The sequence below is a fragment of the Protopterus annectens genome, chromosome 2.part1 (assembly GCF_019279795.1).
Source record: "Protopterus annectens isolate FY-2018-M chromosome 2.part1, PAN1.0, whole genome shotgun sequence".
In the NCBI taxonomy this organism is placed as follows: Eukaryota; Metazoa; Chordata; order Ceratodontiformes; family Protopteridae; genus Protopterus; species Protopterus annectens.
Genome location: NC_056729.1, coordinates 1,357,103,210 through 1,357,126,689, shown reverse-complemented (window position 1 = coordinate 1,357,126,689; position 23,480 = coordinate 1,357,103,210). Strand labels below are relative to the sequence as shown.

Sequence of the window (23,480 nt, the reverse complement as noted above, 5' to 3'; positions counted from 1 at the left end):
TACAGAGCCATGTCCAACCCAGAATTGTTGAACATGCTCCATCTTAGCAAAACCAAATCTACTCGAGCTACACGCTCTAGGGATTTAAACCTCAACACAACAATGAATAGAACATGCTGGAGGGATAGAGTGCCTTCGCAGAGACTTCATTTACTATGAACAAGGTCCCAATCTACGACAGAGCCCCTCACTATCATTCTTCAAGAGGAACCTTGATGAGTGGATGGGTAACAAAGTTCACACCGGGGATCACACCAACAGCACTACTAGATAGGGGCCAAGGATACTAGCTGCTAGTACAAGGGTCTAGGGAACTACTAAAGGGGCAGTGAATACCGCACAACGTGGCTGGGCTAATATATGCCTTCGGGCAGATAGGTTACCAACCTATGAACCTATTAGTTAAAATGTGGTAAAAGAGATGGGATGGGGGAGTGTCCCAGATCAAATCTACAGTGGGGTGGCAACTGCAAAAGCCACCAAATTTAAACTACAAACCAAAAATAGGGAGGGTGGGTGGGACAAAACAGTTTCAACAGAGATCTAAGCAAAAACTAACAGTACAAACTTTAAAACCAAAAAAATATTCTCAGCTCTGTATATTTGCCAATCAATCAGTCTCTCAGAACAGTGAGACAACAGTTTCAACACAGATCTAAGCAACAATTAAACTCTATAACCAATAATTAATCAAGTAGTGGCTTGGTGAGCTAAAGCCCACCTCAGTTATACTTTTTTGCACTGCCACCCCATCTGCCAAGAGACTACAGCTGATTATGTCCCTGATCCACCCTTCACTCCCCCAAAGGATGAGCTCAACCATCCTCCATTACCACCATAATCAAGTGCCGAACTGTTAACTGAACTCTGATTGCCTGGGCTTTAATCAAAGTTTTATCCTTTATACTACATGTGCTCACACTTATCAAAACTTAAAGTACTATCACCATTCAGGATCTTTAATGATGCATCATTTTTATGACTGGTTTATTTTCTAATTATAATTTCGGATCTTAAGTATCACAACACTATATACTTACTGAAATTAAAGGCGAGATTCATTACTCCTACAAGTGAGCAACTTTTTTAAAGACCACCTTGGTGAATTTCAATACTTACTGCAACGACTGTGTTATCGAGTTTACTATCATCAATGTGTCTTTATCTACAGCCCATTTCCCACTTTTCCTATTTAAGAATAATAAAAAACTACCTTCAGTAAAGATGCCTGTGGAATACCACTGGTAACCCCCACAGGCAGTGACATATAATCATCCAAGCTGGCTTGCTGAACGTTTTGCTTAGAGACTTTTTATCAACTTGAATTACATATGAACTAATATTTCATGCTTTCAAATGGTCAAGTTATTCCCCCATGTAGAAGAACATTAAATACCTTAGTTTTAATGTTATTTTTGATTTGTTAACCAGGTAGGAAGGCTGCTCTAAACATCTCAGCTCGAAAAGCAAAACATGCAATTGTACAACTTAAAACACATACAATGCATAACTATCCAATATTTTTAAATAAAAAAAAAATCATACACAGTGAAACAATTACTTCCATTTTTACAACAGATAAATATCACTACAGCAATAAAATTAAACATGCAGTAAGATGCTTTGCTGACAGATTCACATAAAAGTCAGATTCAGGGAGGAGAAGATATAAAACATTTGCATGCCTTGTCAGCTGCTCAGAAAGGGTTGTTTTAATTTTTTTTCCCGGCCTCCAAGATCAGGGGAAAGACTGTTCCATATGGCTGTTCAAAGTCTTGAAAAGAGTCTTTCACCAAATGTTTTACAGGGTGGTCTGAGCAGTGAGATGTGATAAAGCTGAGAATTTTTACTGGAGTAGTTTGGTCCTCTGTTGGGAAGGAGACTTTTTAGAGGGAAACAGTGTTCTTCATTATGAATTTTGATTATTATTGAGTCTAGGCAAGAAGACGGATCTTTCAGTTACTGGAAGCCAATTTACTTTCTGCAGAAGGCTGTGATAATAAGTACAGTTGCATACCAATAAGTCAAACCTGCAAATTTTATTTACACAGGTTTAGTATCATAGAAAGGTCAGCAGAAGAGAGACATCTACAACTGAAAGTAGATAAGAAATTTCATAACAAAGCTTTAGAAGAGACAGGATTTTATGAGAAATAAGATGTGTGTGTGCAGTGAAAGTAAGAAAACGGTCCAAAGTCATGCCTAAGTATTTATATTATATGTCCGCTAGCATAGTACTGTTTGGTAAATCTGTTATTGTGCGTAAATTAGCAGTTTATTGGTAACAGCCTAATGACAGAGTTTGCTGAAAGTCATGTAACTATGTTTTTAAGAAATGAGGCCATTTATGTGCTTGTAGAAGGAGAGTATTGTTTATGTATAATGTATACAATCACGTTTAAGAAAGTGGTGGGGTGTACCAAGCCTTGAGGAACTTCTGTGTTCAGTGTCCTGACTGAAGACATTTGATTGTTATTGGTAGTAACCCAATGACACAGTTTACTGAAAAAGTCTTGTAACTGTGTTTATAAAGAATAAGGGCATCCATTTGCTTGGAAGAGGATACTGTCTGTGTATAGAAACATGTTGGGGGGGGGGGGTCATTCATGAATAAAGAGAACAGAAGAGGCCTTAGTACAAAGCCTTGAGGGACTCATGTTAAGTATCTTGACATTTGATTGTTTGAATAAACCTGAAAAGTGTTGGTTCTACACAGCATTGGGCCCAAAGTTAAATTTTTAAAGATTGTTCATAAGAAGGTTGTGATTAACAGCTTTGAAGACCAGTCACGTCTACAAAAATACCACCAGACACGATACCACTGTTCATGTTGCAACAGACAGAATTAGAGGCAGTGAATGGAGCAGCGGTGGTGCTAAATGCAATTTGGAAACAATGCTGCTCGTCAAATAGGAGATCACAGCTGTTTATATGTTGGAATAGCTGTTTGTGAAGAAGCTTTTCAAAGATTGCTGCTAAGGGGCATACAGTATAGATGAGGTGCCAGTCCTTATGGGATTTGGGGAAGGGTTTCTCTGGTAGCGGGATAATAACTGAATGTTTTAAAATGGTGGTGGGGGGATAATGCTCCTATAGGGATAGGTTGCACATGTAGGCAAGAGGTTTGTCATTATAGTTTGCAGCTTTTATTACAAAAATAGGATTGATTCTGCAGATTTTGAAGGAGGATTGTTTTAGGTTGTTAAACAAGTTCTTGGTGTCTTTTACATTGATTTCCTTTAAGTGGAAAGAAGCTGCAAATTTAGCTGGGGGTAGAGTGGAGTAGGGAGTATGGTTGTTTAATGAACTGTGAAGGCTACTAGTAGTTTTAAATGACTTTGTGATGTCATGAATATAAGTTAGAAGGAACTACTTTAAAGAATTCTTAGTTTTTGCTGTTAAAATTAATGAAAAAGTGGCAAATAGAATTATTAATGATAAAACAAGTGATATGCTACAAGTGATATGCTGGATCCCTTTCTAGAATTGTTAGGATTAGATATAGTTGCCACCTGTTTTTCATGGCAGGAAGAGGATTTAACACTGTTAGTTCCTATTCTTGTTTTCTTATGTTGAGGTAGTTTTGGTGAAGGCTGGCATCCAACTGGTTTTGCTTCCATAAGTTCCAGATATTGTCTCTAAGTTTTTGTTATGTGTCGAGACAGCTGTGGCATATCTGTCCCCTGATAAGTCTACACTTACATGGGGTGTCTTGAATTGTGGAAAGTGTGTCTAAGAAGAATGCTAATGCTGCTGTAGGCATTTTAACGAGGTACAAGACGGACTAGTTGATAAAAAAAAAAGTTGTTGTTAGAGAGTGGGAAGCATTGAGCTGCCTGTTGGTCCAGTTTTGTGAGGTTTCAGCCAGTAACTTGTAGTTTATTGGTCGTTTTGGGCCAGTTCCTAGCTTCTTTCAGCCCCCGGATATAAAAAACGCTAAACGCGCGTTTAGCGATTTGCAGAAGTTTCTTGGAGCTGCTACTGTTGCACACTAGGGCAGCGCCCGGTTAAGCAGATTTAAACTATTAGGGCTACCTAAATTACACTCTTCAAATTTTCCCTTAAAACTACCTTCCTCGAACTATACTACTGATCTAATCAGCGTATCCTATAACTAAAAGATCATCTCTACTTGACTCCAAGTAGACTATTCTCTATCTGTTAAACCTAGCACTTGCTCCTACAGTACTTATTACCTTGATACGGCACTCTTGTCATAGATAGTACCCCAAAAAGGCAACCCCCATTTCTCGGTCACCCACATCCGGGGGAATCTTTTTTAAAGTTTTTGTCTATCCTTCTAGCATGTCGAGGATCAGTTGCTAGTGTCCTCTCCTGCTCAGCTGGTGAACCTGGGAATATTGAGGCAATGTTACAATTGCCTCATGTACACAGACAACCCTCTCCTCCTCCCACAAAACACAAATACATGCGAGAGATGCAACTATACGGCCAAACTGGAGGCTGAGCTCTCTCAACATAGGACTGGCAAGACCAGTCAGGAGGAGAAGGTTACCACACACACTATAGACCCGGTCTCACATAGTACCATTACAACCTCAAATCATACACATAAACACACAAAGACATACTCGGAGGCTCTGATCAAAAATCTACCAAAACAGCAGAGGCCACCAAAGCAGACACCCAAACAACCACCACCTCAGAACACAACACCTGCAACACATAGACCTCACAGTCAGAGTGTCAAACAGTCACAGCCCTTAAGGCCAAACACAATGCCAGACACACTAGTCATTGGTGACTCCATAGTCAGACACACTGACGTCCCGCCACCAGACTGAGTAAGGAGAAGGTCACAGTAAGCTGTCTGTCGGGCTAGAATCCGCCACATAACGCAAGCACTCAGGTCTCTCAACAGCAGGTACAAATATGACTCAGTCATTGTCCACGCTGGTGTAAACGACCTGAGACGCACCTCCTTGGACTACATGAAAAGAGACATTGAGGAGCTCTCTGATTATGTAGCCCAGGCAGGTATGACCCTGACCTTGAGCAGTATCCTACCTTCACCAAGAATGATGCCACAATACAGAGATAAGATGATCAGCTTTAACAATTGGCTTAAACACTGGTGTCATTCAAAGGGGATCCAGTATCTGTCTGCCTGGGATGACATGCTGGACAAGCCACGCTGCTTCGCAAGGGACGGCTTGCACCTGTCACCCTGGGATTCCGGATATTGGCAAAGGCTCTTGCCACCCCATAGTGCCTTTTTAGGCAAGGTTCAAATTCTAAACCTACCACCCTAGAACACAAAAAGGAAAAAACTAAGGGTAATGCTGCTCAATGCCAGAAGTCTAAATCTCAAAATGCACGCACTCGAGGCCCTTCTCAGTATGGAGAACATCGATGTCTGTGCTGTGACAGAAACCTGGTTCAAGGCTCCTGAGAGCACCCCAGCTATCAGGTTTTACCTCATATCATGCGTTCCGCCCCAAAATCCGGACAATACCAAGAAAGGAGGAGGGGTATCCATATTCATCAAGGACACCCACACCTCAAGACTGGTGGCAACGCATGATGCATCGGAGACCATCCAGGTGCAATTAACCGTAGGCAAGACTGCTCTGCAAATTGTAGCATGTTACAGGCCACCCTCACAAACTCAGGAACCTCACATGGCCTTCCTGAAAACACTAGAGGGATAAATGTATCACCAAACACCATCATACTAGGTGACTTCAATTACCCTAATATAGACTGGGAACACTACTCAAGCCCAAACACCCTAGCCCAAAAGTTCCTGGAATTCATAAACTCAAATGCCATGGAACAACTAGTCACCATCCCACAAGAGGAGATAACATACTTGATCTCATCATCACGAACATGGGAGCACAATGTTCAACACCGAAGTATACCCTCACTGGTGAGATCAGATCACAAACTAATCTCGCTGGAGGTCCTCATCCCACCCCCACCTGAAATAAAAAAGACCACAGTAAAGAACTTCTCAAAAGCCGACTTCACACTTCTAAAGACTAGTGTGGTCTCCTTTAAGGCCCCCGAACCGGCGGAAAACAGTACTCAAGCCGCTGAATCACTTACAAATGCCTTCTACCAGCACCTGCAGGACTGCATGGATAAGGCAATCCCAAACAAAACAAAGACTCTATGTACCAAAGGCAAGCGTCCAGTCTGGTGGACCCCAGCCATAAACAAACTCTACAACAAAAGGAGGAAGCTACTACAAGATAGAGCAAAACCCTTAAAAGGTAAGACACCCTTGATCACTATAAGTAAAAAACTAAGAGCTCTCATAAAATCATCCAAAGCAAATTTCGAGAAAAATAGCTAAAGACTCAAAAGACAATCATAAGGCCTTCTTTAGCTATGTTAGAAACCTAGGAGGAAACTCCCAGATATGCTCAGAACTAGTTCAAAATGATGTGAAGATTACTGATCCTACAGACATTGCCAACATACTGGCTGACAGGTTCAGTGCAAACTTCTCCACCCCCCCAAAAGGAGAGATATCTATACCAAATGATTGCAGCCCCCCAAACATCTCCAGCGCCCAAGTGAGAACTGCTCTCTCCAAAGCAAAAAACACAGCATCCATGGGACCTGATGGTGTCCCCGGCTGTGTGCTCCACGAACTCAATGAGGAATTAAACCCACAGCTAGGACAGCTGTTTAATCAAAGTCTTACCTCTGGATACGCATTCCAGGAGTGGCGCACTGCAACTGTGGTCCCACTTCACAAAGGCGGTGCCTCCACCGACCCTGGAAATTACCGCCCATTAGCTTGACAAGCCTTATCTGCAAAGCCATGGAGAGGATCATAACGGACCTCATAAATAAAGACATAGGGAATTTGCAGACTTTGGATCCAACCCAGTTTGGCTTTGTCAAAGGCAGATCATGCCTTTTAAACTTGGTTGACTTTTTGAAACAGTCACCAAAGCCATTGATGAGGAAAGGCAGTCCATACAGCCTACCTCGATCTGGCTAAGGCCTTGATACAATACCCCACTCGGGTATCATTGAAAAACTCATCAGCTTAAATGTTAACCCATACATCACAAGATGGGCTGCAAACTGGCTGAGTGACAGGACCCACAGGGTCAGAGTTGCTGGCGCCATGTCAGACTCAAAGCCTGTCACAAGTGGTGTCCCACAGGGCTCATGCCTTGGCCCACTCTTGTTTGGCATCTACTTTTCCAAGTACAAGCAAACACAGGAGGGTTATGGCTGACAAAGTTTGCAGATGACTGCAAACTGGGCCATAGTAGAAAACACATCTGACACAGATATCCTTCAGAAGGGTCTCACAGAAACGGATAACTGGTGCCAGAGCCACGGCCTAAAGTTAAATGCCAGAAAATGCTTAGTCATACACTTCGGGAAAAACAAGGTTACCCCTGGCTACCAAATAGGTGGCAATCCACTGAGCACAGAAGAAGTTATCAGGGACCTGGGGACCCAGGTTGATAGTAGTCTGTCATTCGACACCCATGTAGCTAAAGTAGTCAGGAAGACCTTCTACATTGCCCACCTTATCATGAAGGGATTCTCATCTAGATCAAGGGAGGTCATAGTCTCCCTTATTTATATTATATGTCCGCTAGCATAGTACTGTTTGGTAAATCTGTTATTGTGCGTAAATTAGCAGTTTATTGGTAACAGCCTAATGACAGAGTTTGCTGAAAGTCATGTAACTATGTTTTTAAGAAATGAGGCCATTTATGTGCAAAGTGGTGGGGTGTACCAAGCCTTGAGGAACTTCTGTGTTCAGTGTCCTGACTGAAGACATTTGATTGTTATTCAGTAACCCAATGACACAGTTTACTGAAAAAGTCTATAGAAACATGTCATTCATGAATAAAGAGAACAGAAGAGGCCTTAGTACAAAGCCTTGAGGGACTCATGTTCAGTATCTTGACATTTGATTGTTTGAATAAACCTGAAAAGTGTTGGTTCTACACAGCATTGGGCCCAAAGTTAAATTTTTAAAGATTGTTCATAAGAAGGTTGTGATTAACAGCTTTGAAGACCAGTCACGTCTACAAAAATACCACCAGACACGATACCACTGTTCATGTTGCAACAGACAGAATTAGAGGCAGTGAATGGAGCAGCGGTGGTGCTAAATGCAATTTGGAAACAATGCTGCCAAATAGGAGATCACAGCTGTTTATATGTTGGAATAGCTGTTTGTGAAGAAGCTTTTCAAAGATTGCTGCTAAGGGGCATACAGTATAGATGAGGTGCCAATTATAACTGAATGTTTTAAAATGGTGGTGGGGGGATAATGCTCCTATAGGGATAGGTTGCACATGTAGGCAAGAGGTTTGTCATTATAGTTTGCAGCTTTTATTACAAAAATAGGATTGATTCTGCAGATTTAATTATTAATGATAAAACAAGTGATATGCTACAAGTGATATGCTGGATCCCTTTCTAGAATTGTTAGGATTAGATATAGTTGCCACCTGTTTTCATGGCAGGAAGAGGATTTAACACTGTTAGTTCCTATTCTCATAAGTTCCAGATATTGTCTCTAAGTTTTTGTTATGTGTCGAGACAGCTGTGGCATATCTGTCCCCTGATAAGTCTACACTTACATGGGGTGTCTTGAATTGTGGAAAGTGTGTCTAAGAAGAATGCTAATGCTGCTGTAGGCATTTTAACGAGGTACAAGACGGACTAGTTGATAAAAAAAAAAGTTGTTGTTAGAGAGAATTTTCTGGCAGTCTAGGAACAGTCTTCCATTAATAATTTGAGGGGGGAGGCTTTGAAGAACAAGTAGAAAGGAGAGGACAACAATCACTCAGAGAATTAGATAATGTGGATATGTCTGTGCAGCAATGTGCAATATAAAACATTATGAAACCCAGAATAAAATGATGACCATTGTGCAAGTCTGGCCTGGTAGTGTTTTATCAATTGTTCTAGACTGAACTGGTAGAGTTTTATTAAGGTGTTGCTAGGACATAATAAAACCACGATAAGTATGCATGTTAACTTCTTCATCAAAGCAACAGTTACCTTTTCAAAGAATGCCACAAGATTTAAAAAGCAGACTCTGCCCTTAAAAATCCAATTTTGCTCTGTATCTTGCAGAAGTAGGCCCTCCCCATCATTTTGATAAAGCACCATTGACTGTTCATGATTTTCAGAAAATACCGGTCAGGCTGGTGGGTTAAAATGCTTATGTTGGACACCCCCCTCTTGTCTTTGGTCTATATTAGTTCAATGAAGTTTCACTTAAGCGAACCTCCGTTCATTGAACATTCACTTCAATGAATGTATTACATGGGGAAAGTAAATACTTGGCCAACATTTCCCCACAACACAAACTGGAGTATTTTAAACCCACCCAAATGGGGGGGGGGGGCACACCCCCCCAACTATATATACCAACTCCAAGATTGCACTACAGTGGGGAAAAAGGCAAAATTTCCTTATGTTGGCCAACTAGTTCCTTTCCCTGAGTAAATCCTTTGCTGAAGCGAACGTTTGATGTTTTTGTTTGATGAATGGAGGTTCACTGGCTAATACAGACATAGCCCCCCCCCCTTCTCTGCAAACTGACACCACTAGAGCATGTTGACATAGATCAATGATAAAAATCTGGTTCAACATGACTGAGAAGGGTCGGTTAGGAATTCCTTGTTTAACAATAGGAAGACAGTTTCTCACATACACTGTCTGCTCTGTGAACTTTAATTTTACCTGTGGCAGCATCTTTACAAGGCACATTTGGTTTTAATTAATTATTTAACCGGAATGTCTGACTAGGAACAAGCCAATTTTCAGTGGAGGCCTGGGGAGAAACGCTCCAAATGCATGTCTTTGTAACATGGGAGGAAACCTACACGAATGCAGGGAGGACATGCAGACTCTGTACAGAAGGCACCCAGATGACAGTTGAACCATAGAACCTCTTGCTTTGAGGTGACCCGCAGCACCACTGCGCTGTCCGTAATCCTACAAAACTCCAGCAAATGTCTTTGCTTATTGCGAAGTCTGCACATCTACAGCATTGCCAGGGTGCCCATGCACACTGCTATTGACTCAGGATCAATTATCAACCTGGGAAGCAAAACAAATGGATGTAGGGAGGAGCATCATTTCCAGTATCCTCAATTACTTGGATGTAGGGAGGAGCATCATTTCCAGTATCCTCAATTACTTGGTGGGAGGGGGTGTCACCTAAAGCTGTACTACTATATTGTAGTGAAACAAGGGGGAGGACTGCTCCTCAGAATGCACTGTGCACGCTCATATGGGGTGCACTGTTGCATAACAGTGCCCACAAGGTGATTTAAAACTGTTATGAAGGAAGGTCCTATGGAGCAGAAGGCTCTCATGTCTGGTCTACTTCCCTAAACAAGTTTCAGAGACTTCCCCACTCAGCCAATAAGGGAGATGGCAGACCCCAGGACCAAGGCGGGGAAAACAGGGTAGAAGAACTGGGGACAGAGGAAGAAAATGAGCACTTGAGCAGCAGAATGTTCTCATCTTGTTTGTCACCATGAAGCCAATTCAGAAATCTGTCCTATTTGCAAATAAGGGGGATGGAAAACTCTAGGAAAGGTGGGGGCTAAAAACATTAGGAAGAACCAGTCACTAATGTGGTCCAGCTGCCTAATGGGGGGGGGGGGGGGGGGAGATCAGGATGTACATTTTGTTGGTTCCCATCAGAAGACTGAGCGAACTGAAAACCACGAAAGCCGATAATGTCGAAGGCATGGAACAGCAATTTTTCCCCGGGGGGGGGTCTGTTCCGTTCTTGGGACTTTGCTCTTTTCTCCACTGTGGTACGATCTCGGAGTTGGTATATTTAAGTTGGTGGGTGTGGGGGTGAACCCACCCACTATTTTGTTTGTACATTTCTTTTTGGATCAGCAAATTTTTTCCCTGATTTGCGGATCTGTGTATTCGACATTGTCAGCTTTAGTGTTTTTAAGTTCGACAGAAGAGCGTGCGCTATTTTAAGCGTTGCTCTTCTGATATAGACCCCATTTTGTGTTCTGTAGTTAGGTAATTAAGTTGTGTTTATTTATACTCCTTAACTGAGGAAGAGCATTGGTTCACATGGGTCCCATTTCAGACTCGGCCCAGGAGCACTGTTGTTTGTGTGTCACACAATAGCAGATATAGAAAGGCTAAGGGGCAAACCCTGGACCATAGGGGGCAGCTTGTTAAAATCACATTAAGATTGTTTCACAATACTCTGGCAAATGGCTTTACTTAAAAACATAAAATATAGCACAGGGCAGATTGTAGATCAATTTGCAATCCGGGATTCAAGATGACCAGCAAGGTCAGGTGTTAAGTTAGGTTTGTTTTTCTCATTTTCACACTCTAGATCAAATCAGTTCAAAGAACTGGAATATTTCATAATAAATCTTTCTGTTGCACCTCTCAACTCTCCTTGATTTCCCCTCATATTTTTGCTCTGCCCCCCCCCCCCTTTTTTTTCTTCTCTGGCAAATTGCTGATAAGAATATCAGATATTAGAAGTTCATACTTCTTACAGTTCAGACAATGCATGTGGATGCAAATATTGTTCTTGAGTCTTTTAAAGCTATATCCCTGATTTGGGACCTTACCCCAACACACGCGTTTTGGTTCTGTTCACAATTACTGACTAAGGAAGCCAAGACGCACAATTTCTGAATTTTATTTAAACTAGACCATTTTACTTTACTAGCGTACGCTCATGAATGCAGAAATCGTAGCATGAGCAACATTCCTGGGGTCATGTATTCTTAATATATAGATTAAACAAGCAGATGCCCAGGGCTGGTGTTAGCATTTTGGGGCCCCCCCAGCAAATGTCAATTTGGGGGCCCCCTAGACAATTTCCCGATTATGCTCTTTAACCTGAACAAGACTGTGATACGACCCCAACAAGTAAAAGATAATAATGAACATGAGCAGGGTAAGCACTAGAGAGATCAACTCACAGTGACTGATTAGTGCAAATCCTGGATTTTAAGAAGAGCTGAACCTTCCAGTTTTCAGGAATGGTTTTCTCTTTCTGGAAGTTTTATAAATACTGGCAGAACACCAGATACTATAACTTTCAACTTCTTTGCTGAAGAATTCAGCCAGTGCCGTAAATAATAGCAGAATAAAGGCTGAGAATCAGGAACGTGTCTTAAATCTTATTCTAATTAACTCAAAATGTTAATAGAATAACTCCTTTTGCATCAATATGCATTTTTTGGACAATAAGAACTATAAAACTCTGTCTGCATTCATTGACTGTCTGTAATCCTGAATGGTAAATCATCAAATCAAACTTTTTAGAATGGACACAGCAAAATTATGAGCACAATCTGTGAAATCAGGGACAGCAGCAGGCATGTATTACTCCTCAATGAGGTAAATAAAAGTGACTTACACCTGCTGCTGTTTGACGACTGCTAAAAATCAGTCACTTATCAAGTGTGGCAGTACTAGTGTTGCACAACGTATTGCTATTTGCTGAAATAAGTACAAAACTGGTATCGTTACGGCGTATGCTTGTGTGTGTGTCTTAAAAAAAAAAAAAAAAAAATCACCCTGTCATTGCTATCCCTTCTAAGCAACGTTTTAGTTCATGCTGCAGACTTTTAGGAGTAACACGCACAGACTGACCTGTAGCTACAATGCTCTATATTATAACAGGCCTGTGTACTACAATGTGTTGGCCCATCTCACAAAGGAGCATTTACTGTTAATGGTACTATATGTACAGGTCTGGAGCTAGGAGAAATGGAGCCCTTGGCCTACTGTTTTTGCCCCCCTCACCCCCCAACACTCCAGTCCTCCCCTATGCTTCCTCCCATCTTGGACTCCCCACACCATGCACATTACTTTTTTTCCTTCCTTTTGTCAAATTTTGCTTACTCTTTAGCTTTTTCAGTAAGCTAAACTTTCTATATGCTCTGAACTACATTTTAAAGTTTTTTATTTTCATTGTAAACAACCTTTTCATCAATGATGGCTTGAACAGAAATTATGATGATGATGAATGTGAGGAAAGTGGAAAAAAAAAATACTAATGACAGCAACATTTTCTACTTTGCGTCTAAACAGTATACTGCCCCTACATACGCTATAATAACCTTTGTACATCTCTGAGGTCTATGAGAAAAGTAAAAGAAACAATGACCACACTGTCCTCAGCCCAGTCACAAGCTATAATGACCTCCTGTACACGTGTGTAAGGTTTGACTGATGAAAATTAAAGAAGTAATAACTACACAATCTCCAGTCCCCCCCCCCCCATAATCTACAGCAGCACATCTGAGCTGGGCTGGTTTTAGAATGGGTGTGGTTGATAGCACTGGTCATTATCAGCTTTATCCTAACAGGGTCATATCACAGCCCTGTTCAGGTTAAAAAGAGTGTAATTAAACAATTAATACTTTTTTTTCTCCAACCAGCAACAGCCCCCATACAGTAAAGGATGATTTAAGGGAGCCCCCCATATAGGTTCATAGGTAGGTACTAGGCCATCGGCCCGAAGGTATTTATAAGCCTAGCCAGAATGTGTTGGCTTTCGCCACCCCCTTAGATTAGTTCCCTGTGCCTCTGTCCAGTAGGGCCACTGAATTGATCCCAGAGATAAACTTTCTATTTCCCATAAACTCGTCACGATTTCTTTTGAAGAGTGTTAGCGAGGTGCTCTGCCTAATGTAGATTGGGATCTTGTTCCAAAGCATGGGAAGTCTCTGGGACAGGAATCTATCCCTCCAGCACATCCTATTTATTGTTGTGACGAGGTTAAGATCCCTAGAGCGTGTGGCTCGTGGGGATAAGGTTTTCTTTAGGTGGAGCATGTCCGTTAATTCTGGGTTGGACATGGCCTTGCATGTCAGGCAGAGATCACCTCTGAGTAGGCGGTATGCAATCGAGTACAGCTGTAATTCATTCAGTCGAGCTGCATAGGGCATCTGTTTGGGGCCAGTGATCCTCTTGGTGAGGTACTTCTGAGGTCGTTCCAGCTGTTGCAGGTGTCTTGTAAGGTACATCCCAAATGGGGCGTTATACTCTATGATGGGTCTGATGAGTGATGAGTAGAGGGGCACAATGACCTCTTCTGATCTGGATGCGAACCCTTTTGTGATTAGGTGGGCCACGTAGAAGGATTTTCTAATCACTTTGGAAATGTGATCATCAAAGGTGAGATTACTGTCTACTTGGGTCCCCAGATCCCTTATCACGTCTTCCGTATTTAGGGGACTACCAGCTATGTAGTAGTTTGTGAGTATTTTGTTTTTTCCAAAGGGGATGACTATGCACTTTTTGGCATTTAGCTTGAGGCCATGAATTTGACACCAGGTATCCGTCTCCGCGAGACCCTTTTGGAGGATGTCTGTGTCAGCTGGAGAGTCAATTATAGCCCCTAGTAGTTTGCAGTAGTCTGCAAACTTGGTCAGCCATAGTCCTCCTGTGCTTGCCTGTACCTCTGAAAAGTATATGCCGAACAGGAGTGGTCCCAGGACGGAGCCCTGGGGAACTCCACTTGTAATAGATTTAGAGTCGGACCTAGCTCCCGCAACTTTCACCATGTGGGTTCTGTCCATGAGCCAGTTGGCAACCCATCTTGTGACGTAGGGATTTATGTTCAGGCTGGTGAGCGTGTCTATAATACCAGAATGGGGAATGGTGTCGAGGGCCTTTGCGAGGTCTAGGTAGGCTGCATGTGCCACTTTTCCCCTCATCTATAGCCTTGGTAACTGTCTCAAAGAAGTCCACCAGGTTTAGGAGGCATGATCTGCCCTTAATAAAGCCGAACTGGGTAGGGTCCAGTGTTTGGAGGTTCCAATGTCTCTGTTAACGAGTTCCATGATTACCCAAACATTACCCACAAAACTGAACTGAAAGAACTACAGCTAAACTCCCTTGGGCTCCATAGCCTTGCAGACCAAGCTAGTCAGGCTTATAGGGCGATAGTTCCTGGGGTCTGTTGTGGCTCCACCTTTGTGAAGTGGAATAACCGCTGCTGTGCACCACTCTATGGTTACGTAGCCTGTGGAGAGGCTGAACTTGAACAGTGTGTTTAGGTGAGGGGTTAGTTCGTCTTTGAGCTCGTGTACAGCCTGGGACACCGTCCGGTCCCATTGATGCTGTGTTTTTGGCTTTTGAGAGGGCTGTTTTAACCTGAGTGTCTGTGATTTCAGGGACTCTACATTCTTCTGGTATGGTTATGGACCCTCTTGGGGGTGAGAGGGGGTTGAAGTTTGCACTGAACTTGTCTGCCAGGATATTGGTCGGTTCAGTGTATTTTATGCCATTCTGCACTAACTCTAAGCAGATCTGAGCATTGCTACTTAGATTCCTGACATAGCTAAAGAATGCCTTGTGGTTATCGGAGTCCTTGGCAATTTTTCTTTCAAAGCTAGCCTTGGATGATTTTATGAGGGATCGAAGTTTCTTGCTGATACTCATCAGGGATGTCTTCCCTTCTTGGGGTTTTACTCTCTTCTGTACTAGTTTCCTCCTTTTATTGTGTAGCTTGTTTATGGCAGGAGTCCACCAGACTGGTTTCCTTTTCTTGGAGGAGCGAGTCTTGGTTTTGCTTGGGATGGCATGATCCATGCATTCTTGTAGGTGCCCGTAGAATGCATTAGTGAAGGATTTTGCAGCTTGGACAGTGTTATCCTTCAGCATGGGGGCCTTAAAACTTTCCACCTGGGTCTTAAGTAACGTGAAGTTTGCTTTTGAAAAGTTTTTCACGGTGGTTTTTTTGTCTGGGGGTGGGGGCGGAATGTGGATATCCAAAGTGATTTGTTTATGGTCAGATCTAACCAGCGAGGGGTTGACCTCCGGTGTGGAACACTGGTCGCCAATGTTGGTGATGACCAGGTCCAATATGTTGTCACCTCTGGTGGGTGTGTTGACCAGTTGAACCAGGGCGTTTGAGTTTATAAATTCTAGGAAATGTTGGGCAAGGGAGTTAGTACTTGAGTAGTTCTCCCAGTTAATGTTTGGGTAATTGAAATCACCCAATATTAGGGTGTTTGGTAGGACCTTTATGTTTCCCAGTGTTTCCAGAAATATGGAATGGGGGTCCTGGGACATGGTGGGTGATCTGTAGCAAGCTACAATTTGAACTGCAGTTTTGCCCATTGTTAGTTGCACGTGGAAGATCTCTGAAGCATCATGCTGTGCCATTAACCTGGAGGGGTGGGTATCCTTGATGAATATGGATACGCCCCCGCCTTTTGTATTTTGGTTTGGGTTCTGTGGCCAAAATGTATGGTACGAGTTGTAGCCTGGTAGTGCTGGGGTGCTCTCTGGAGCCTTAAACCAGGTTTCTGTTACTGCACATATATCAATTTTCTCCATTCTGAGGAGTGCCTCGAGTGCATGCATTTTGAGGTTCAGACTTCTAGCATTGAGTAGCATTACCCTCAGTTTTTTGTTACTTGTGCTATTTACGGCGGTGGGTTTGTCTTTTGAGCCTTGCCTAAAAAAGGCACTATGGGGGTGGCAAGAGCCTTGGCCAGTATTCAAAAGCCTAAGGGTGACAGGTGCAAGCCGTATCTAGCGAAGCAGTGTGGCTTGTCGAGCATGTATTCCCAGGCGGACAGACACTGGATCCCCTTTGAATGACACCAGAAACTTAGCCAATTGTTGAAATTGAGAATTTTTTTCTTTATACCGTGGTATCATTCTTGGTGAGGGCAGGATGCTACTCAGGGTCAGGGTCAAAACGGCCTGGGCTACGTGATCAGAAAGCTCTGCCATGTCTCTTTTCATGTAGTCCAGAGAGGTACGGCTCAGGTGATTCACACCAACGTGGACAATGACAGAGTTATATTTGTACTTGTTCTGTAGTGACCCAAGTGCTTGTGTTAAGTGGCGGATCCTGGCGCCCGACAGGCAGCTAACAGTAATCTTCTCCTTATTCAGCTTAGTGAGTGGGAGGTCAGTGTGCCTGACTATAGAGTCACCTATTACTAGTATGTTGGGTATGTTATTTTGCCTTAAGGGCTGTGATTGCATGGCACACTGGTTTTGTGAAGTACGTGTTTCATGACTTGTGTTGGGAGGTGGAGGTTGCTTAGATATTTGCTTTGGAGGTCTCTGTTGGTTTTGCAGATTTTTATTAGTGCCTCCGAGTATGTTTTCATGTATTTATGTGTGTTTTTTTTCCAGTGCTGCTTTAATGGGTTTATGTGAGACTGGTGGTGTGATGCAAGTATTTCCCGTCTCCTCGACTGTCTGATCCAGTCTTGGGTTGAGAGAGCTTAGCCTCCAGTTTGGCCGTATAATTGCATCTCTCGCATGCATTAGTGTTTGGTGGTAGGAGGAGGGGGTTGTCTGTGTACATGAAGAAGTTGTAACATTGCCTAAAAATGCCCAGATTCACCAGTTGGACTGGAGAGTACACCTGACACTGCCCTTTGGACATGCCTGGATAGGTACAGTGAACTGTTTTACTGGATGGCTAGTAAGGTCGAATAGAGAGCCTTGTTCTTCTGTACCGTACAGGACGGTCTAGTGCTAGGGTTTATAAGTGCTTGCTATAAGTTTTGAGGAAGTGCCAGGCTGAGAAAAAAAAAAGTGGCTTGAGTGCTTAAGTTGAAAGTATGTCTAGTTCCAAGGGAAAAATTGAAGAGGAGACTTTGTGGAGCTGGGAATAGTTTTACCCTAGCTAACCGGTGCTGCCTGGCATGCAAAACGGTATTTATAGCAGGGAAATGAAAGATATAGAAATTAGCCCAAAATGGCCAATAAACTACTAATTTCTGGGCTGAAACCACTCCTCCAGGGACAGACAGTCTGTTCAAAGCTCCTCTCTCTCACAGGTGTATGGCAAACACAGATTTGTAACACAGCCCTGAATTCAGCACTAACCTGAAAACTACATTATATATATATATATATATATATATATATATATATATATATATATATATATATATATATATATATATATATATTTATTATTTTCTTTTAGAAAATAAAGCAGATTCACTCAAAAAACACTTTAAATGCACAGAAAAGGATACTTATTGTTATGGATACTTATTGTTATATATCGCAGATCAGAGTTGTAGACAATGCCCCTAGTAATAAAGTAGGAAGAAACACAAATACAGTAAAAGCAGATGAATAAAGTACAAAAGAAAATGAACAAACTGATTTAAACAAGTTACCCAATTATCCAGAAAAAGGCTCAAAACTGAGCCCTGTTCCAGCAGTCATCAATCAGATAAGTTTTAACTGCACATCCCTGCTTACTAGGGTGCAGGTGAACCTTCTCCAGAAAAGATGGCCTGGAACAGTGCTCAAGTTATAAGCTAGATTCAGTAGGCCTGAATCTGGTCTATGCTACAGCAACAAGCCGCACCAATTTCAGAAAGAAACAATTCGAATAAGCAGGCACAATAAGCCTGTGACCAGATATTCCCTGCTCAGAAGGGCAGAATCCAGCCTCTCCTCCCACAAGAGTACAGACCACAAACCTTCTTAATGTAGAATAACTGGCCTGAAGCCCAAGTGCTTAAGCCAGAACCAATACACTTTTAGAATAGCAGCCACTGGGCCTTCAATCAGCAATTCCCAGCTTAGAAGGATGTAAGCTACTTGTCCTGCTAAAACAGTGCAGACCACAAACCTTCTTAATGTAAAACAGCCTGCATGAAGCCCAAGTGCTTAAACCAAAAGACTTAGAATAACAGTTAATCAGGCTACTACCAAGCAGTAATAAATGCAGCAGAATAAATAAAAGTGAATACTTTTAAGAAAAGCAAAATAACGTAGGAGGAAATACAGTAAAAGCAATTTTTTTTTTATTTGTATAGTCTGGGGAAAGGGGGTCACTGGATTGCTAGAAGATCTAAGTGTCTGAATGTTCTGTGATATATTTTGTGCCATACTTCTGAAATATAATTACTTGTTAGCTGCATTTTTTACTGATACCCACCCAGTAGAATAATGTATATGTCCAGGCATTATTTGGTATATGCACAGATAAAAATGTGATATTTTTTTTAGACACACACAAGCATAAGCCACAGTACCAGTTTTGTAGTTATTTCAGCAAATAGCAATACATTGTGCAACACTGGTACTGCCACACTAGATAAGGGACTGCTTGTTAGCACTCAGACAGCAGCAGAGGCAAGTCACTTTTATATACCTCATTGAGGAGTAATCCATACCTGTCACTGTCCCTGATTTCACAGATTTTGCTGTGTCCTTTCTAAAAAGTTTGATTTGATGATTAAGCATTCAGGATTACAGACAGTCAATAAATCCAGACAGAGTTTTATAGTTCTTATTGTCCAAAAAAAAATGCATATTGATGCAAAAGGTGTTATTCTATTAACATTTTGAGTTAATTAGAATAATATTCAAGACATGTTTCTGATTTTGAGACTTTATTCTGCTATTATTTACACCACTGACTGAATTATTCAGCAAGTAAGTTGAAAGTTATAGTATTTGGTATTCTTCCAGTATTTATAAAACTTTCAGAAAACCATCCCTGAAAATTGGAAGGTTCAGCTCTTCTTAAAATCCATGACTTGCACTGAAATCAGTCACTGTGAGTTGATCTCTCTAGTGCTTACCCTGCTCATGTTCATTATTAGCTTTTACTTATTAGGGTCATATCACAGTCCTGTTCAGGTTAAAGAACATAATCGGGAAATTAACACATTTGATTTCCTCCTCATTTTTCCATAACCAGCAACAGCTTTTGCGGGGTCCCTATACAATCAAGGATGTTTAAGGGCTCTTTACAGCCACCGATATTGCAGGTGCCTAAAGATCGCTATGTTGTTAATTTCAGTGGTGAGAATATCCACCAGCAGGGTTCAACTAAACTAGGGGCACTATGTCAGAGGTAAAATATTTAATGGAATTGTGAAATCTTTTACTTGATAACACGGTTAATATAACCAGAGATATCTTTGAATTTTAAAGGAGATATAAATTAGTTATTACCCAGCTGGTTTATTAAGTATACAAGGTTGCTGTATTAGCTTTTGTTGGTTTGAGACATGTTACAAAATTATCAAGATAAGATAATTGTCTGTGGTTGGGGACCTCTGCAGGAACAAGGGGCCCCCAGCGACCGCAGGGTTTGCTGGTGCCTAAAGCCGGCTATGCAGACGCCTAAACTATACATTAACTAATGGAATAATATTAATACGCATACTTCAGCCAAGACAGTTACTGCTCTGTTGGCTCACTTACACCTTTGTAATCGTTTTCACCTGTGAAGCTGGGACATTTGTGCCGGACAAAGCTTCATCCTCTTAAAATCAACCTGAATACGATTTAAATTGTGTACACCTGTTACATCTAGAATAATTAATATTAGTCCGTATTATTTAAAAAAAAAAAAACACGATCACTTTACATTAAGCTGATCAGGTTTTGTTCTGAAGTAAACAGACCTAAGACAGTACACACGTCATTGCTAGTTTTATTTAGCCGTAGTCACGTTACCCTAACCACACAGAACCATTAAAAATAAGTGAAATATATACCATCGCTCGGCTCTACCACAATCTCTAACTTGCAAACACACCGTTAGTATAAGCACCTTAATATGAAGTTTTTCGACCTTCAGCAGAAGCATACTGCATAAGGAAAGAGACAGCCATTTCCAAAAAGCAGCGAATAGTTAATGCCATGCCACTTCTCTGAAAATATCATCAAACCAGTGTTTACATACAATAATCAGATGCCGATTAACTACATACTACTAACCTTAGATGAACAGCTACAGCGCAATAACTCTGTCTCATGCTTCTGACACACCAACTCGCCATCTTGACAGTGATTGGAGTCAAGTATTTCCGGTTCCGGATGTGAAGTTGCACTCTGTGGTAACCTCTCATTTCTACCGGCGTACGTAGATAACGTTTCTCATTAAAAATGTTCTAGGAGAAAAAAGTACTTTTGTCTTCTTAAGTAGTTGTATTTTTGGGATAGCTGATGTGCAATCTGTAGTCTGCCAAAGGCTTGTTGTTCTTTCGGCTTTTCCCAGTTAGGGGTCGCCAGACCTCTCAACTAATTAGGGACAAATTTGAATAGAATCCGGGAAAAGTCAAGACAATCAGGGACACTTTTAAAATATTAGTGCTGTTAAGTTGAAACATTGAGAGAATCAGAGCATATGAATTAATACACCTTTTCTGAAGTAAAATAAGTGTATAACTCTTAATTATTGGCATTATTCATTAAATGTCATTCACCACCTTTCTGCCCAAAGTCACTAGTTTTAGGAGGGATTCAGAGGGACAGTGCTAAAATTTGAGTCAAAATCAGGGACGTCCCTGAAATTTAGGGACAGTTGAGAGGTATGGGGGTCGCCACAGCAGAACTCCGGCTCGCTAATGATTGGCAGTAGATTTTCTTATGGTGCCGAGGTGCCAGCCAGATGCCCAACCTACAACGAATGCACACCCATTCACGCATGTCTTTCAAACACCACTCGACCGCCGGGAGGACATGCAGAAACCTTTGCTTAAATGTCACCTACACACTTCTTGCATAAAGTTGATGTTCAGGTGTACCATCCTCAGAACTGATTGTCCCAGTAGGAACAGTTGTCTAAGGAAAACCAAAGAGAGCCTGCACATCTAGGAAGGAAAAAAAAAGAATAGGGGGATGGAAGGAGAGTGAATACTGCAGCAGTGAATGCAAGGACATCTACCATTTTGGTAAGATTTTGCACACGTGTACTGTGTCCTTTCAGTCACTGCTGCAGTATACATAATTAATGGGAGAGTTGGGAGGAGGACACAGCAGTAGAGCCCTCTAAGAAGCATGAAGAATGGCATTAGCAAAGCCAGCTCTGGAGATACCATGCAACTTGTAGTGTTTGGTAAAAGTATGCACAGAAGTCCAGGTAGCTGCTGCAAGAATAGAATTTGTGTTTGAGCCCTTGAAAAAAGTACCAGAAGAAGCCACAGCTCTAGTAAAATGAGCCTTTACAAAAGAAGGAAAGCTCTTGCCATGAAAAGTGTAACAAAAAAAAAAAGAAAAAAATAGCATTTGAAATCCAAATAGAAATAGTTTGCTTGAAAACAACCAATCTTATGACCTAGGATGAAAGGAAACAAATAATTGATCAGATTTTCTGATGGCTTTAGTTTTATCCAAATAAAATCTGAGCTGTCTATGCACGTCTAAGGTATGCAACACCCTGTCACTGTCAGATTGCAGAGAGGGGAAAAAGTATAGACTGATTAAGTGACAAATCATTAACTACCTTGGGCATAAAAGAAGGATTGTACACAAGAACACCCTGTCCTCATGAGATATCAGAAAAGGTGGACAAGCTATAAGGGCTTGCTACTCGGACATCTGTCTGGCAAAAGTAAGAGCTAACAAAACAACTATCGTGCAAGAACAATGTTGCAAGGAAGCTGAAACAGCAGACTCAAAAGGAGCCTGAGTCAATTTCTCCAGAATGAAATTAAGGTCACAGGGAGGAGGAACAGGCTTCCTGGGAGGTCTAATATTAAGAACGCCTTTAAGAAACTGCTTAGCCTCAAATCTAGAAGCTAACAGGAGAGTTAAAGGCAGACAAGCAGAAAGAGCTGATAAGTGGCTCTTAATAGAAGAATAAGCCAAACCAACATTGAACAACTCACACAAGACAGAACTAAAGGAACATCCACAGTAAGTGAGTCCAGGTCATGATGGCAGAATGGTTAAGGTGTTTACCTTGGAGACAAGGTGCAGAGTTTGATTCTCACATGGGGTAATTGGCCAATAAAGGCAATAAGCCTAGTACGAACCTATGAACCAAATAGAAAACCGCTTCCATTTAGATAAGTAGGATTTCCTAGTAGTAGGTGTCCTGAACTCCTGCAGGACCTGCAGCATGTCCTTAGAAAAAAAGGTGTCTATGAGAAATCAAACCCCTATCACCCACAGTGTCAGTTAAAGCATGTACAGGTGGGAATAGATGAGAGATCTCTTGTCTTGCGTGAGTAGATCCACCCTGTGAGGTAACTTGTGATTATTGGCCTTGGCTAGATGCAGCAGTAGAGGAAACCAGTGCTGTTGCAGCCAAAAGGGAGTCACCAACAAGATGAGGAAGGGGAGGGAATGCGTAAAGAAACATCCCCTTCCAAGAAAATGAGAGGGTGTCCACTTTCCATACCAGAACTGGGACTCTGGCACAAAACAGAGGAAGTTGTCTGAACAGAAGAGAGGCAAAGAGATCTACCTGAGGTGTATCCCACTGGTGAACAATGTCCAGAAATACATCCCTGTGAGGCATCCATTGGTGGGATTGAGTGAAGGACCTGTTCAGAGCGTCTGCCACAGTGTTCTGATCTGAAGGAATATAAACTGCCTGAAGAGTCACTTGATACTTGACAACCAGATCCCATACTAGAAGTGCCAGCCAACAAAGAAGTTATTTTGTTCCCCCATTTGTTGATATACCACGTAACTGTGGGATTGTCTTTGAATACCTTGAGAGGCCACGGAGAGAAAAGAGGATGAAAGCCCTGAAGAGCCAGCATAAGAGC

At 41.8% G+C, this 23,480-nt stretch overlaps 1 protein-coding gene across 2 annotated transcripts in view; it reads right to left on the bottom strand.

The window, feature by feature from the left end:
• Positions 1–20,828, bottom strand: part of GRPEL1 (GrpE like 1, mitochondrial) — a 146,331-nt gene extending 125,503 nt beyond the window's left edge. Inside the window, exon 1 of one of the 2 annotated variants that reach the window (XM_044062810.1) lies at positions 20,701–20,828. In XM_044062810.1, the coding sequence (XP_043918745.1) occupies positions 20,701–20,762 (62 nt within the window). In that variant the 5' untranslated portion in view covers positions 20,763–20,828. The remainder of the gene's footprint in view (positions 1–20,700) is intronic. The other variant, XM_044062811.1, reaches the window with a different exon arrangement.
• Between the last annotated feature and the right edge of the window lie 2,652 nt (positions 20,829–23,480).